Here is an 18172-nt window from a genome sequence, read left to right on the forward strand (position 1 = left end):
GGAAAGGCCGTCGTCAGCGGTCAAAATATTCCATTTTCACAGCGCATTTGCCTAATCCGGATGGTGGGCGTTGTTCTGAAAGCTCGAACCCTTCCCCAAAGAGGACGAAGGGAATCGATCCAAGAGCTAGCAAAGTTTTATTGTCACAAAATTAGTGGGAAGCGTGTAGCTTTAATCTCTCCACCACGATTACAATCTTGTGCTCGTAGAGCATCTATGTGGAAAAACTCGAATACTGCTTGTTGACTGCAAAAATAAACTATGCCGACACGTGTAATGGACTCCACCACTAGGTTTTTTTGAGAGTTGAGCCAACTCATTGCAAACTCGGTTTTTGACGTGAGAAACTTGTGGAATTCGCTTGGAAAATATTTCCTACTAAGATAAGGCAATCTCCTCTATATATATTGAAGGACCACAGTCGATTGAGGATTCCAACTCCAATCCTCAAAAAAACCAACCTATACTACCATCATCCTACTCCTCTAAAAAAATGGAGCTCTCGTGCTGCGTGGGCATCCTCTTCTCCGCATCGAGTTCATTGCCTTCGTGCTGCTGCGCATATGTCGGACCGACACGCCGCGGCCATACCGTGTCCCGTTGGGGACTGCCGGGTGTGTGGCAATGCTGGGGCTGCCCACGACGCTCATCGTGGTGGTGCTGTGGCTATTGGGCTCGTGCTGCAATTGACCTTGAGGTTTGTTGAGAAGAAGAGGTTGCTCCCGGTTTGCTGTCAATGTGGAGGAGCCGCTAGTGCCGTAGCAAAACCGAGATGGTGCTCAAGTGGTTGTATCACCTGTAGCATTCACCATGGCCCCGGGTCATATGTTGTAGATGTATGAGTAGAGATGTTTTAGGTGTAGAGATAGAAATAGAGAAAAGATATAAATTAATTTAGTGGTACTTTTATGCACCGTAAATTTACTAGTAGTTTAAAATTTAAGATTGTTTGTTTGGTAACAATTTTTTTTACGGAATTTCTATTACGCGGCCATCGTGCCAGAGCGTGATGGTGCGACCAGGGGGGAGGGGGGAGAGGATCTGTTCTCGACGGACTTAGATGAGGTTTAGGGGGGTGGCCGCAATATGGTGATGGCGGCGGGCGAGACGACAGTGGGGTGGGGTGAGGCGAGGGGGGCACCGCTCGCTGGGGTGGCGGGAGAAGGCGGTTAGCCAGGATTGGCGGTGGGGACGTCGCAGTGGAGGTCATAGCGATTTGCCCTGGGATTAGGGGAAGGCAGGGTTGAGAGGTGGGGGCAGGAGACGGGTGGCACGGTGAGGCGGCGGGAGCCGTCGGGCGCCGGTGGTGGGGGCGTGGGCGAGGATGCGGAGGCGTCGTGACGGAGGTTAGGGGAGGGAGTGATAGTGGCGGGAGGTAGGAGGTGCAGCGAGGCAATAGGAGCCGCTGGGTGTGGGCGGTGGAAGCTAGGGCAGGGGTGGAAGGGAGGACGCCGCGGAGGAGGGAGATGGGTCGCGTAGTCCCAAACATGCAAACCTCCTCGCGCGTTATCTACCAATTTTTTATTATTTTCAGATTTCAGATGGGGAGCGAACTCTCCAGAACCATTGCATCGCGGGCCCACCACAAATGCGGAAATATCCCGTGCCTAATCAGTAATCACCGTCCCACGCCGGATCCAACGGTGGCCAGCGACTCAAAATCCCCCCACGCCGCCCACCCCCGTCTCCCTCGCTTTGTCTCCTCGCACCGCCTTAACCACGCCGCCAACACCCGTCACTAATCCTCCGATTACCGCGCCACCTGCGAGGCCCCTCTCCCTCTGACAACCAAGAAAACCGCCGAGGGACCATTATTGCCTTCCTCCTCTCCCCCATCGTCTCCCTCTCCTGGTTTCTTTCGAGTAGAGAGAGAGAGTGGCCGAGCAGACGGAGCAGTAGGGTTCAAGAGGATCTTTGGCCGTTGGAAGCATTGCGCTCGTGGAGGGTTGGAGCTGGTGGTGCCTTCGAAATATCTTCATGCTTCCACTAGGCCCTCGGACTATTGGGGCATCCGCCGGATTTGATTTCTTGGGGATTCCGTCTTGAGGCCACCTGGTAGCGTTAGCGGAGGGGAGAGGCTGGTCGGGGCTACAATGGTACGTTTCCAATCCCTTCCCTCGCGGTTCCTTCCCTGTCTTTATTAATTACTGCTTCTTCGCGAAAAATATGGTGGACCGTTGCCGGTGTCGTCCCGGAGCCGACAGACGAGTTCTTGCGGACTGGTTGTGCGTGGACACCGGACATTTGAGCATGGTCCCCGCCTTGATTTGGATGGTCCCGGATTTGGCTGTCACTGTTGGGAGGAGCATTGTTTTCTTGTCCTATTCCTTTTGTTTTTGTACTCTGGCATTGAATCTACTGAGTATGGGCATCAACTTTCCATCTATGCATTCGGTGTGGACTCTATCAGAACCATGATTACTGGAGCCAATTACATGCCTCCGCATGTCATTAGCCTATATATGGGCCAATAGAGCATCAGACGCTACCTTTGCAACAAACAGAGCAACTTTCTTTTGTTCTAGAACAGTGTTTTAAAGGCGTCGCCTAGGCGTCCAGGCGTACCCAGCTCGCCTTGGGAAACAGTGGCGCCTTGTCGCCTAGGCGTCGCCTAGGCGTCTAGGCGTACCAAGCACTCGCCTGGACGCCTAGCCGCCTTTAAAACATGGTTCTAGAATCCTAGCTTTGTAGTGAGGTGTGCAAATGAAGTGTGGTTCAAGAAGGGCGGGCCTGGTGCAAGCGGTAGAGTCTTACCGCCTGTGACCAGAAGGTCCCGGGTTCGAGTCGCGGTCTCCTCGCATTGCATAGGCGAGGGTAAGGCCTACCACTGACACCCTTCCCCAGACCCCGCACAGAGCGGGAGCTCTCTGCACTGGGTACGCCCTTTATATTAGTCTTGTTCAAAATAAATCCTGACACAAAACAGCTACAGTTTAGTTGACAAAATGTGAAAGCTTGCTAATGTGAGTGGTTCATTGTGGAAAATAACCAAACAGTACTTAATAGTTACTAATGATAGCAGCCCTGATGATTAGGGTTAGGTATCAACATGTGTTTGTAGAAACGTTTGTATCACTATTTTTTGCTCATATTATCAAGAAGGTAAAGTATGGGGAAAGGACTGGGACTTGTGTAGGTCAGAGTGATGGGTCAGTTAAATAGGGAGGCAAGCTTTGAGGAGGTGGCAAGGAGGTGCTAAGTAAATGCACAGAAGATGGTGAAACTCTAGGAGGTGGTGAAGATGTGCGAGAGCCATTTATTTGCGCGAGCCCTAGAGGAGAGGCATAAGAGGCATTTGTGTGTGTGTGTTGCGTAGTTTGTTTGTTACATAAATACTTCCATGCTGTAAAAGTAGCCTTCGGTGCCTGGAGTCTTGTTTGGCTCTTCAGGCTGTGGTTTTGAATCTGACTTGCAACGGAATTCAATGAAGTGGATTTAGGATGGAAAGTAAAATATTATGTAAGGTGGACCAGTTCACACTCTAATAAGATTTGTCTTTCTTTAAGCCCTCCAAGTTTTGTATTGACGTTCAAATTTTGTCGGGGCGATAGTTGACATAATAACATACTTACAGAAGTACCGAAAACTTCTCATGATTCCTTTCGATAGGTTGTGGTATATGACATTAGTTTAACCCTCGTGATACAGAAATACATGAAAACAATCACAAAACGGCAGTTGACATCGTGACATATTTACAGAAGCACTACCTCTGTTCCAAAAAGAATTGGCCTACTCGTTTGTGCTTGAAGCCAGCCGTCTGGGCTGCTGCTACTGGCAATGTAAGACCAAAACTGTAGCTACAGTGGAAATTGTACAGGTAACTAGACTCTAGCTCACTCAAACAGTGGAAATTGTACAGGTAACTAGACTCTAGCTCACTCAAACAAAATCTATCTAGATGATGGCCTCACTGCTATGCTCATGCTAGATCAAACTAATCGTTACTATACTAAGGACTAGGCTATGGTTTTCCGAGACTTCAACTTCTAGCACTTGTGAACTATGTGGCCATTAAAGGTTCGATGTAGGATACCTATCTTGAGTGTTTCTTAGTTTATGTTGCATACAAACAACCCATCCAAATGTTATCAGTTGCAACTGATCTTTAATCATCAATGACTTACAGACCTAGTATATCATAACTAGTGAACTTGGATGTTGTATCAGAAAATATGATAATTCTATCAGACTATTTTATGGTTTAATCGTCTGTTAACTAACCCCTTGGCATTTCTGCAGAAAGCTGTGTGTGAAGTGTGTGGAGCTATTGGTTATGAACGTCTCCTGTTATGTTGCAGTGACTGCAAGGGAGGTCATACACACCAGTATGTGCCTTTTCATCCTAAGGATACCTAATTGTTAACTTTGCAATAATAGGAACAAATAATTACCTGGTATCTCTGTTTTCTGAAGTGTGCTTGCCACATGATATATAAAAAGCCTTATCTGTACCTTTGAATATATTTTGTTGAATCCAATATTTATGTTTGCCTTGTTAATGGACATAGACAACAATAGATTTGTTCTTTCTTTTTCCTCGAACTACGCAGGAGAACTGGGTGTCATTACATTAAGTAGAGAGATTTGTTCTCTTTTGAAAGTTTTTATCATAGATCACATTAAATGCGCTACTTCTGCAGTTTAGTTATGTTAGTACTACATGTTTAGCTTTCTTTTCTGAATCTAAAAGATAGGCCATCCTTTTCATGATTTCATCATTGGTGCAGGTACTGTTTGGACAAAGTTCTCTTTGATGCAACTTTAGAAGACTGGTTTTGCGATGAATGCAAACAATGGCATAATGAAGGTTCTCACAGCAGGTCTCTAGAGAAGGTGTCAAGTGAAAGGCCATCAAATCATGCTCGATTTGACTCTACATCACAGCAGCCAATTACCAAGAGACTGGAGTCAGCTACGGTTGTACGGACATGGGGACAACAAAAAAGGAAGTCTACGGTTGTAGGTGAAAATCTAAAGAAAAAACATTCTTCTAGGGCAAAGTCTGCGCGAAAGAAGTGCATTAGGAACAAGTCAAATATGAGAGGCAAAGGCATCAATAGAAGAGGTATAAGGTCTAAACGTTCTTCGAATTGTACAGAGCAGTTGAACCTCTCAATAGGACAGGTTGGCTCAGCTTCGTCATCGAAAGGTGTTAAGCAGCCTACCCCTGTAACTGTGAATGCCCTGGGTTATACATTAGGAGACACTGGTCAATCTCATGTGTTGAAACCATTGGAAGGGTTAGCCCGCAAATCAATGCAAACTCCACAATCACTAACAACAGATCAAGTGTATTCAACTTCATCCTTAGAGATCTCTTCAAAAGCTAAATTCGCTCATGAGGCTAGTGGTACAGAAGTTGAAATTTCTAATACTGTTCAAAACTTGAGAAAGGACAGCCCAAAAAAGCGTAGACGTCTCATTCTAACTGATGACGATGAAGATGAAGAACAAGAAGAGAAGGCTGAAGATGTCCAGCAGGAAAATGTCAATCATCAACCTCTTAAGTGTAATGAACCAATGGTGAAGCATCGGATAAACACTGAATATTATGTGGAAGAGGCTGTACAAACTGGAGACATAAATGACCAAAATCTCATAAATGATAGGCCAATGAAGCGGAGGAGAAGATACATAGTTGAAAATGAAGATGAAGAGGATATCGAAGGTGCTGAGTATGCTCTGAACAATGCTTCAAAGTGGTCTTCAAATGACAGTGCAAAGATGGCGTCACTAACTCCAGTTGCAACCGACCATTCTCACCAATCCAGACTATCTGATTCAGAATGTACCGATCAACAATATCATATTTGTTTGCAACCCCTTGATGAGCCTGTTTGGAGGTATGTTTGATGATCTTTTTCTTCTCTGAACCAAAGTAATATTCTTGTATAACATGTGATGAATTGTACAATATTTTTCTTCTCTGAATCATAGTAATATTTGTTTGTTTGAAAAAAGTGATATTCTTCTTTTTTGTATAAAAATGTGATGCGTTCTTTTTTAATTTGAACAGTGGAGTCTTTAAGATAGACAACGAAGTGTTTCTTAAGTTGGATGCGCACTTGTCAAACAAAGCGTGCCAGAGAGTTCATGAATTGTCAGGATTGTTGCAGCAAGTAGTTGAAGTAAGGACACTCTCTCGGTTGCAAGCCTGGCCAGAGAGATGGATATCTTCAGGACCTACTGATGAAAGCATTGGGTTATTTTTCCTCCCACATAGTTCGATGTGTGTTTGCCTCTCTAATTATGTCCTCTTCCTTTACTCAATGTGATTGTGGATTACTGATATTGTCATTTCATTCCAGGCAAAATGAGGACTTAACCAGACTTAACAGAATTATCAAGAGTGATGATGCCTTACAGGTTACTGCTGGTATTGCAGAGTTACTGATATTCCCCTCTGTCCTATTGCCAGAACAATATCATTGTAAGTGTCGCAGTTGGAGAATGCCATCCCCCCCCCCCCCCCCCCCCCCCCCCCCCCATAAAAAAAAAGTGCTATGCAAACACCTGTTTCTTTTCATATTTAAAACCCTTTTCATATGAACCAGCATTGCTTTTGATATTTCCTTGTCTTATATTGGAATATTTTGCTGATCTTTTCCTATTACTGATCAAATTCTTTTGAACTTCAGTTTTCCAGGGGAAACACTACCTGTGGGGAGTGTTTAGGCAAAGAAAAGATATTCTTGACAATGGTGTTCATGTTGAAGAGCAAGATGGTTCAGTGCATGCGACAGGGGAAGGGCAACATCAAGAACATAATCTTTTGGACCAACAAGATGAAGCATTGTATGAGGTATCGGGCAAAGAAACTTTTGCTGTGAAGCATGTTGTGGATGCTGAAGATCAGCTGCAGGTGAAGGGTCACCCTGAGGTACAAAATGACACTATGAAAGTTGCCACGAGTGAAGGTATTACCTCACTTAGTAGCAGTTGGTCCCCTGCTAAGCTGGACTCTTCAAAAGCTGGATCAAACAGCTCTGTGCAGCCAAGAACTGAGTGTAAATTGCATGCTCCTGGAGACGCGGAGCAGCAAGAAGACTTCACCTCTTCACCTCAGTGGAATGCCTCAAGCACCAAACAATCAAGTGCCGCTATACCTGCTGAGCATTGCATCAAACAAGCCCACCCAGACTCAGAACCTTCCACCACAAAGCTTTTTGGATTTATCACTGTCCGGACACCCAGATCTCAACAACTCATCCAGGAGATGGTCAGTGAAGGTGCAGTGTTATTCCCAGTGCCAGAAGAGATTGCAACGACTGATTCTGTCACAGGCAGCAGCACTGGAGTTGTGTCTTCTGCACTGAACCCTGACGCCAAGCATGAGTCCCCACAGGCCTTCGATTTTGTGTCCATGGCCATGGGACATAGCGACCCTGCTGCCGATTCTGAAGCCTGCCTGGAGCTGTTTCCGGTGCATCAGGAACAGATTGGATGGGCTCCAAGGGCAGAAGTTAGTGGGGAAGTGGACCTCAACTTGAGCCTTGGCAAGCGCCCGCCAGCACCTTCCTCGCCACAGCTGCTCTGAGACTTGCTTCAGAGTTTCCTGCTCTGTACAGGACTCATGGGCAGGCAACTTTTTGTTGAAATAGTAATGTAGTGTTGTGTTGCCTTGTCTCCCGAACTCCCAATGATGACTGGTTTTTCTTTGATCAGTGATCGCTGCGAGGGCCTGTAAATTTTGCAGTGCAGGGTAGGGGTTTTTCTTGCAAGGGAGTTAGTTTTTTAGATGTAGTCCCAAACTGATGTTGGCAAAGGCCGTTTGTTCCTTGTTGGAAACTTCGAGTACTTTGAACTCTTTATTTAATTTGGGCACTTGTCTGTTGTCTGGCCTTTTGGCATCAAATGGAAATCAATAGGGCGAAATTGAGCGTAATGTTTGTTAACTTTATCGGGACAGATAATTTTGCTGAGAACTTGACATGTTAAGGCTTGTGCTTGCTGCCGCAGCGTGGCTAAACTGACTGCAGTGAGTGATACAGTACGAGTACTTGGTAACTTTGACGGCAATTCGGGGGTGCTTTGTTTCACGTGATTGTGACTAAAATTGAGACGGAGGAGGTGAATTAGGCCTGCTCTCCAACTCTTTATGTGCCTTGTCATCAAGATTTTTCTACGGCTTTAGCTTGGGTTTTCTCTTAGACTGTCTCCAATGGGCCCAACCTAGATGTGAGACGCATTTGGTAGATTGGGTCGCGTATATTAGAATGGATAGGCAGCTAAAACTCCCATTTTCCAACCGAGGACGCAAGAGAAACAGAACGATGCCCACCTAGCCCCGCCGAGCGTCGCGGACCCTCCTTGCCCCGCTGCGGACCTGCCTCGCCGCGCCGGCGACTCACCACCACGGTCCTGCCTCGCCGCGCCGCGCGCTCCTCCGTGCGCCTCTCCACCTCCTGCATCAGCACGTCACCCTCCGCGAGCACCACGACCTCCGCCACGCACACGGACGCCGAGGCCGAGACCGGCGCCTGGCGGCACTCCACGCGCCACCCCTCGCCGCAGCGACGCCACAAGAAAACGCCCTCCGCCACGCCTCCTCCCTGGCGAGCACCTCGAAGTGCGCGCCCTCGGCGGCAGCGACGCGGTCGGCGCTCGCGTACACGTACGCGTCCCCGTTGGAGACCCGGCGGAGTGTGACCTCCGCGGGCGCGGCCGGCGGGAACGCGCGGCCGTTGAGCCCCAGCGACGCGCTGCCGAGCATGAGCGCGAGGAGCTTCTCGAGGGAGGGGGCCCGCGATGCTGAAGTCACCGAGGCCGAGCTCGAGGAGAGAGAGAGGCATATTTGGGTTGCCGCTGGACTCAGATGCAAACTACGTCTTTGGTTTGGTTACTCTGTTGGACCGTCGTTTTTTCACCAGACGACGTATATTTGGGTTTAGGTACGCTGTTGGAGATAGTCTTAGAGCTGCTCATTCTCCTTCTGGAGTCGTTTCTCCGGGTTGGAAGGGGAGAAGCTGTTGAATCGCCAAATCACTACACTACACATATGGGAATATAAGGGCACTCGGGGAATCCAAATTATAACTTGGCCAAGTCTAGCCACGTGATGATCCAATTTTGTTGGCTTATGACTTGGCACAGGTCTTGCCTCGTGATGATCCAATTTCGGCCTAACTTTTGCGAGAAATAGAGAAATGGCAAATTCATGCCCAAATAGAAGTAGTAAACAGAGGTATTAATCTACCTCAACTTAATGATGAAATTATTTGAATCATGGCTACTTTATAACTTTTTTTGTGACATTTTTTTATTTTTGATGTAACAATATTCATCATGAATACTCATATTTCTTTGCATTGTTGGGATTTGGGAAGGACTTATCTATATTTTATATGAGTGATCATGCTCACACTCCCTTATTCATTTTTCTACTTTATTTCTTTGTTTAATATTAAAATAACTTATTTTAATCTTTTTATGAATTTTACTCACAAAAATATATATTTTATTCTAGTTACAAAAACTTACTCAAGATATATAAATTTTGTTCTAGATATAAGAACTTTTACTTTTCTTAACGCAAAAATAATGGTTCTAGATACATGAATGCTATTTTCCTGAATAATTTACTTTTTCTTTCAGCTGGAATAACTTTTCTCGTGAAGTGGGACCATTTTCTTATTATAGTGGGGACATTTTCTCATGACCAAGCTATGTCAGGCTGAGCTGGGAGCTCTGCCTCTGATAGACAATCCCATCCCCTTCTTCCTTGAGCAGAGAATCGACGGCGCAAGGCTGGAGAGCTTGTCGTGAATCGCGGTCGAGGGTGAGGTGGTGGCTCTTGGGGAGCCAGTGTGCTGCTGCTGCCTGCTGACGAGGCCATGAGCGAGCTTCCATGGGCGTGTGCTGCCGGGCGCGAGCTCGATAGCGCGGTGGACGCAGGAAAGCTGTGGAGCTCCGAGATGGACTCACACACTGCTTTTGAGCCTTTGACTTCCACGGAGAGAGAGAAGGGACACGACACAGGAGCATGGGGCCCTGCGGAAGCTGCAGCACCCGCAATGCCGAGAACGGACATTAGCGCCTGCATGAGCGTTGCTGCGACCCCAGCGACGACTTCAGCCCGGCCTCTGCCAGAGAGTTTTTTTTTTTTCCGTGACGGACGTCTTTCATGGTAGGTTCTAAAAGCGATGTTCTTTCGGTGCTATAAAACCAATTTCTCTTTTTCATTTCTAAGTTAGAAGTACTTTTGTTTAAGTTTGAATATTTTCCTATGAAACCAGAACATTAGGTTACTTAGGCTACAATAAATTAACCAGGATAAGAAAAAGGTGAAAACCGGATAAATGGACGTATTGCTCTTATTCATCGTGTGGTGAGCCAAATTAGGTAGACAGCCGTATTGAAGGCCTGATTTGGGGGTACGTGACTAAATCCTCTCATACTATATGCTATATATAGCAGGGACCCCTTTCCTTTTCTCGCTACTAGGGTTTCTTTCATCGTTGATCGCCACTGCCGCTGCCGCCTTCGTTGTTGCTGCCATCGGTTTTGGGTTCGGTGCCCAGAGCTCTTCCAAGCTCCATGAGCCATAGTGGGGTTTGCTGGAAGGGGCGATTGACCTTTGGCGCCTCTGCGTTGGATTTGTCTCCATACTAGCATCGAAGGGGATCATATTCCCTAAGGTATTGTAAAACCGAGCGGTCTTCTTCTTTCGCCTACTTTTTACACAGGCAGATGAGGCATTTTGGCCTTGTCATTCTCTCCAACAACCCTAATGCCAATTTTCCTGCAGCTTTGGCTGCCTTGTGGCCTTGTCTACCGGATCCATCTCGTCGCCCATTTGCTATTTCCACTATGTTGCCTCTATCATAGTATTCATCTACAATTGTGACCCACTTCATCGCCCATACAACCAGATCAGATCTACATCGTCAGGACATGGTAACTAATTATTGCCACCCGTCTCTTTCGTACAATTTGATGTGAAGTGTATTACTAGTTAGCAATTCCATCCATTAGCTTGGATATTGGTGTCATTTAGTTCATTTCATATAGTGTACTACCAAAAAGGAAACGATTAGGATATTTACATAATAGATGGAAAGGTAACCGTGAGAGCTGTCGCTGGTTTGTTTGAGGAGTTAGTGTGGACCTATCATTGGTGGTGTTGTAGCTTTTCTGGCATCCCACAGGCATTGGTTTGTTACATCCAGCATGGGTCCAATGCAAGAAGGGGCCACTTTAGCTAGCTAGCTGGTAGAGCATGTGCCAACACTCGCAACTTTAGTTGGATCATCATGAACAGTCTATATGCATGGATGTATCCTAAGCACCATGCGGTAGATTGACATTGACTTGGAAGAACCAAGCCAATTAACATCTAAGTAAACAATGAAGTACATAGGGGATGGTATGACATAGGTGTAGGCTACAAGACATGGTACAACATAAGCAAATGTTGGACATTTTGAAAGTGAGATACTATATGGCTTTAGGGATGCTGCAACACTGAGTAGGATAAAAATAGAGGGCATTCGAAGTAGGTAGCTTGCCGTAGGTGTCAATAGGAGTGGTATATGAGTTGTAAGAAGTCATTCTAGCATGGCATTGAGAGAGGTAGTAGATATCAATACTATGTGTGAGGTACATGTGGATAAAGAAGTGAATCACATGCTCCTATTAGTCATAATGAACTCATGAGTGAACGAGGTGGTAACTTAATGAGGAGGGATGACATGGCAACCATGCATGACAATAATGATGCCAGCCATATGTGTCAGATCAAAATTCTTGCAAAAGGATGAACATGGAGGTGCCAAGTTTAGACTCACTAAAGCCAAGGGACATGGTATGAGAGGTGAAATGATTGAATTATAGACAAGGTTCTTGTTTCATGCTATTCATGGACTCAAGGCCCTAAGGAAGCCCAAAGGTTTCTAAGTGTAAACAATCTCAATAACAAAATCATAGTTCGATAGTGGGTGTCAGATCGGGTGGTTTGGGGATGGCTCCCAACCCCTCCTTTCCCTCCCCCACCGTCTCGCCTCCCACTAGCCCCGCGCCGGGGTTCATCCCGAACCCGGCAGCCACCAAAACGGCGCCCGCGCCTCTTCTCCATCCCAAGACGGTGGGTTCTTCCTCCCCTGTTCCCTCCCAGGCAGAGCAGCTGGTTCTGGGCGGACGCTCCAAGCAGGAGCGTTGGTGCTCTGTTTCGCCGAGCTCCTCCGCCAGTCCTAGCGGCTCGCCGCCATCCTTCTGTGATGTCGTGGTCTCTTCCTCGCGGGCTTCTTGTGCGGCCTCTTTGGCAGCGGGCGGTGGAGCGGCTGTCGTCATGGTGGCAGGTGCTCCTCTCTCGATGACTTCTATGGCGGCCATGGTTCCTGTGACCTCCTAGGTTCCTAGGATAATGCTTCTCTGGCGGGATCACCCTGGGCAGTGGGGTGCGGTCTTCTCTACCGGCGCTACGCGTCCAAACTCGAAGGGATGGCAGAAGGCGCTGTCACGCGGCGCACGGCGGCGGACTAGGCGTGTAGCCTGTCCTTCGCGCCGTTCAATCCCGGCAGACCTGGTTGGCCGTTGCTTCAACTGCTTCTCGACTTCGCATACGACGTCTCATTGTTGCCAGAGGACTCGCTATTTCTATTGTCGATCCTAGGGCCACCATTCCTATGTGTGCCCTGCAGTGATCCACGACGGGAACGCTTCTGCTTGTCCTGCTTCTACCCGCATCTCTGTTTGGCGACGGATATCTTCGGCCAATGTGGTTACCGGCGTTGTTCCCCCGCAACGGCCTTCTTCGGCGGGTTTGCTGGTGGTGCTGGTATAATGCAGAATGCTTCTAGTCGACCTACTCCTACCCACGTCCCCGTGTGGTGATGGATTTCTCCAACCCATGAATCCACCAGTACTGCCACCCCGCAACGGTCTTCTCCGGCGGGCGCTACTGGTTCAACGCAGGGCCCTTTGGAGGTGCAGGCCCAAGATCAAGGTACACAGGTAGGGCAGCAGCGTCGTCATCGACGTCCGCAGTTCCGACGTCGCCCTGTGCAGGAGTCCGACTGCGACTAGGCTAATGATCCATTGCCGGGCATGGCTTCATCGCAGACAGCCTGTGATGCTTTGAACCTCCTCCGTGCATCATTGATTGGACCGAGTAGGTGGCAAGGGCTAAGGAGGACCTAGCAAATGCAGTTACGGTGTCTGTGATCGGCAATGAACCATTGGCTGCAGTGGAGGAGGTTGCTGCGGTGATCGTGGACAGAATTGATGTTGTTGCCAGCTCCTTGGTGCTTCGTCAAGCTTCCTCCTCAAGTTACTTACTGATCCTTCCTGACATAGCTTTGGTCGAGCGTCTGGTTGGGCTGCGGCAACCGATCAGCTCTTCCGGCTTCAATTTTCGCCTTCTGTGCAAGTGATGGAGCCGCCTGGCTGGTGCCCAAGGTCGAGTTCTACCATTTCTGCTTCATATTGAGCTACGTGGCATTCCAAATCATGTTTGGGAAACATCTATGGTGAATCGTTTCTTGAGTCCCCACGCTTGGGTTCAGCAAGTGCATCCTGACACCCTAGGGCTCGTGGATCTTTCGTGCTTTCGGTATTTGGCCTGGTGTTCAGACCCGTCTGCTCTTCCCTCATCAAAGGAATTATGGGTGGTTGAGCCTCCAATGGCTGTCATCGAGGATCCTCCGGTCAAGAGGGTTTTATCTTACCCTATCAACATACAGTATTCAGTCGCTCTCCAACCTGAGGTGCCAAATCCTCCTCCATCTGATGGGGGGGGATGATGATGATGATGTCTGTGCTAGACGGCGGTGTCGTGTTCGTTCCCCATCGCAACCGCCTTTAGGTCTGGCTGGTGGGGAACTTTCTAGTCATGGCGACGGTTCTCGGCGATGATCGGTCTAGGGGTAGGAGATGCAATCAGTTCTTGGGAAGTCACATGTGTCTCATCCTCTGATGATGTGCTCTTTGCTATTGGCCAAGGCCTTGGGGTCTGAGGCGGCCATGTAGGAGTGGGACGTTGGCCGTCCGGGCCTCGTTGTGGCGTCATGGGGTCCCGAGGATGTCCCAGCATCCGATAAGGTGGCAGCAACTAATGCCGCAGTTTCAGATACCGATGCTATCGAGCATGTTCTTGGGGAGCCCTTGATCTCCTCGAGGGCCTCTCCTACTGGTATGCTGCTTGAAGAGAACTCTGGGTCATTGGTTGTTTCTGGCCCAGTGGAAGTGGCACCCATGGGGCTGGAATTGGCCCCCCGTTGTGTGTTTTTGGATTCCTCGGTCCTGGGCTATAACTCTATGGATCACTTTGGTCTTGGTGAGGCTACGGTAGGGAGCTTCCCCAGCCAGCCGACTATGCCGTGCTCGAATCCGCCGGTCGGCAAGGCGACGGATGAAGCTCCCACTCCGGCCTCGCCACGCTCACCCCAACGCTCCCCTGCGCTCGTCATCCCAGAATTCAATCTGCCGTCGCTGGATTTCCCCCTCTCAATATCTGAAGCAAGGCCTGTTACACTGCTGGTTGGGGAGCGCCTATCGACGGCTGCTCCGTCGGACCCTGTCCCGCCGCCTGCTCAACCTCTACATGCTGGGGGGGGGCACAGGTCCGAGTTTACTCTAGGCGGCGACGCCATGTTACGTCCCCTACCCCAGCTTCCCCGGCCGTTGCGGATGCTCCTTCCCTGGGTTCAGGGGTGAAGTCCCGGCTCTAGAATCTCGACAAGGTGCACAAGCCGGTGGACAGGCTCGTCCCTCTGCCTGTAATCTAGAAGCGGCGAAAAAAGGCCGCTCCTCCGGGGTCTCTACCACGACGCAGCAGGCGGGTCGCTGGTGCCGCTCCACGCTCGTCGGGACTAGTGCTTTCAGTGGCTCAGATGAGGGTGATGCAGTAGCTTGGCTTTGAAGAAAGGGAGATCATTCAGCTAGAAGCTCAAGACATTTATAGTAAGCTCTTCGGGCCATTACTCTCTAATTCCCACGTCTGTGCTTTAGCTGCTATTTTTGGCTGGGAAGTGGGAGAGGGTGAGCAGGTGCGGGCTGAAGATGTCCTTACAATGTTGTAAGGTTAGACTCTTTGTTATGGTCGTCTTATTTCTTTGCTCAAATGAATCCTTCTACCATTCTAGTTTGGAATGTCCGAGGTCTTAATAACAGAGATCATTGGAATTCTGTTAGAGATATTGTTATATCCAGTAATGCTGACATCATCTGTTTACAAGAAACCAAGGTCACTAACATGTCCCAACATCTTCTCCTTTCGGTTTGTGGCTCTACGTATGATAATTTCATTACGCTCCTGGCCAATGGGACTAGAGGAGGGGTTCTGATTGCTTGGAAGGGGCGTTCTTGCTAGGCAGTTGCATCAAGAATTGACACTTATTTAGCTTCTGTTCTGTTTGCGGAGCAAGAGGGTCACAATTGGTGGTTCACCGGCGTCTATGGGCCACAAGGGGATGATGAGAAAGTGTTGTTCTTGCAAGAATTAAGGAATATCAGGGCTCTTTGCAATGGTCCTTGGCTCTTAGGCGGAGATTTCAATTTGATTTATCAGGCTGCTGACAAGAATAATGCAAATTTAGATAGAGCTATGATGGGAAGATTCATGCGTTTTCTAGATGACAATGATCTCAAGGAGATTCCACTCTTGGGTCATAAATATACTTGGTCCAATGAGAGGAGATCGCCTACTTTGGTGAGGCTGGATCGGGCTTTTTGTTGTGGTGATTGGGAAAATATTTTTCCTGATGCTGTACTCCAAAGCACAGCAGCCGGGGTTTCAGACCACTACCCACTTATCCTTGGTTTGAAGGTGTGTACATCTGGCAAGCGAAGATTCCATTTTGAAAGCTTCTGGACCAAATTGCCTAGCTTTCTTGATGCTGTTAAACAGAATTGGGAGGCTGCAGTGCAGTCTACTTGTGCTGTGGAGTGCATCTTCCTTAAATTGCAGTGGCTCAGTAAGGGACTGCAAAAATGGGGACAACGAAAAGTAGGGAATATTAAAGCCCAATTAGAATTGTCCAAGGAAATACTTCACCGTTTGGAAATTGAAAGAGATTCAAGGGCACTCACTGATCGTGAGGAATGGCTCAGAAAGAAACTCAAACTTCATTGTCTCGGTCTGGCTTCCCTTGAGCGAACCATTGCATGGCTACGTTCTAGATTTCTTTATCTCCGAGAAGGTGACGCCAATACTGCTTTCTTCCACCAACAAGCTAGATACGGGAAGAAGAAGAACTTCATCTCAAAATTGCAAGTTGGTAATCAGGTGGTTGTCACACAAGATGAGAAACAGAAAGCAGTGGACGATTTCTATGAGAGCATTCTTGGAACAGCTGAAGAAAGAGATTTCACTCTTGATCTAGATATTTTGAACATTCAACATCATAATTTATCTGAGCTGGATGCTTCTTTCTCTGAGGAGGAAGTGTGGGCTACCATAAAGGATATGCCCTTGGATAAGGCCCTAGGGCCAGATGGATTCATAGAAAGGTTTTATAAATCCTGCTGGAGCATTATTAAAGGTGATGTGATGAGGGCGTTGGAGGCCATCCAGCATGGCCATGTCTTCAAATTTTGGCTCTTGAACACAGCCTTTATAACCCTGCTACCAAAGAAAGTGGATGCAGTGGAAGTGAAGGATTTTCGACCTATAAGCCTGATTCATAGCTTTGCCAAGTTGGTGACGACGATCTTGGCTAATCGGCTAGCCCCTATGCTGCCTTCCTTGATCTCTACAAATCAGAGCGCTTTTGTGAGAGGAAGGAAAATCCATGACAATTTCATGCTGGTCCAACAGATGGTTAAAACCCTGCATAAGAAGAAAGAGGCGCATATCCTCCTTAAACTGGACATCTCCAAGGCTTTTGATTCTGTGTCTTGGTCATTTCTCTTGGAGGTCATGTGCAAGGTGGGGTTTGGTCAGTGATGGTGGGACCTCATTTGTCTGATCCTGTGCACTTCTTCGACACATGTCTTGGTTAATGGAGAGCCTAGGGACTCTATTTTCCATCACCGTGGGCTCAGACAGGGTGACCCGCTGTCACCAATGTTGTTTATCCTAGTTATGGATGTCCTAAATTCTTTGGTCAATCATGCTACTTCGATGGGTTTGTTGCAGCCTCTGGCCATTCAGCAAGCAAGGCATCGGGTCTCCTTTTATGCTGACGACGCGGTAATTTTCCTGAGACCATATATTTTGGATCTGATCACCATCAAGCACCTCCTAGATCTGTTTGGACATGCTTCTGGGCTTAGAACTAATCTAGCTAAGAGCTTAGTTTCCCCTATTCACTGTACTGATGAGGAATTGGCTCTCACGGCAGACATCCTCTCATGTTCTATAAAGTTTTTTCCCTGCATGTATATTGGCCTCCCGCTCTCAATTGGAAAACCAACTAAAGAGGTGCTGTTACCTTTAGTGGATAAAGTGGTAGATTATCTCCCTGGATGGAAGGCTTCTCTTATGAACAGAGCTGGGCGGCTAGTCATGGTGAAGGTTGTGTTGTCTGCTGTCCCAATATACCTTTTAACTACCCTGGACCTTCCAAAATGTGTGATTAAGGCTATTGACAAAAAACGGCGAGCCTTCCTTTGGAAGGGTCACCAGCAGGCCAATGGTGGCAATTGCCTAGTAGCTTGGGAAAAAGTGCAAAGACCACTTGAGTATGTAGGTCTTGGGATTCATAATCTTGAACTTCTGGGATGTGCACTGAAGATTCGGTGGCCGTGGGCGCAAAAGACAGATGCTGAAAGGCCTTGGGCCGGCCTTCCTATCTCTGTTCCTCATAAAGCCGAGGCTCTCTTCAATGTTGCAGTCGATGCCATAGTAGGAAATGGAGAGGAGATATTGTTCTAGAAAGATAGATGGCTGGGGGGGCATACCATGGCTGAAATAGCTCCTAACCTGTTCAAGGCAGTCCCAAATCAAACAGCCAAGAGAAGGACGGTGGCGCAAGACTTGCATCATAATAGTTGGGTTCAGGATATTAAAGGAGCACGTACAGTTGTGGTCATGCTTGAGTACCTTTGTATTTGGGACATTATGGATGGATTTATTTTGCATCCAGAGATTCCAGATCAATATAGATGTAAATTAACTCAGGATGGTTCCTACACCAGTAAATCAGCTTATGTAGCCTTCTTTGAGGGAACCATCAAGTTTGGGTCTTGGAGAAGGATCTGGAAAACTTGGGCTCCTCCACGCTGCAAGTTC

At 47.8% G+C, this 18172-nt stretch overlaps 1 protein-coding gene across 1 annotated transcript; it reads left to right on the plus strand.

Annotated features, from left to right (window-relative positions):
• Positions 1-1715: 1715 nt before the first annotated feature.
• On the plus strand, positions 1716-7877 carry LOC136508842 (PHD finger-containing protein 1-like). The gene is made up of 6 exons (XM_066503623.1): positions 1716-2096; positions 4243-4328; positions 4731-5846; positions 6020-6232; positions 6312-6433; positions 6642-7877. The coding sequence occupies exons 1-6, from the start codon at positions 2094-2096 to the stop codon at positions 7538-7540; spliced, it is 2439 nt and encodes an 812-aa protein (XP_066359720.1). The 5' UTR covers positions 1716-2093; the 3' UTR covers positions 7541-7877.
• The last annotated feature ends 10295 nt before the right edge of the window (positions 7878-18172 follow it).

This window comes from Miscanthus floridulus, chromosome 15 (assembly GCF_019320115.1).
Source record: "Miscanthus floridulus cultivar M001 chromosome 15, ASM1932011v1, whole genome shotgun sequence".
Classification (NCBI taxonomy): Eukaryota; Viridiplantae; Streptophyta; class Magnoliopsida; order Poales; family Poaceae; genus Miscanthus; species Miscanthus floridulus.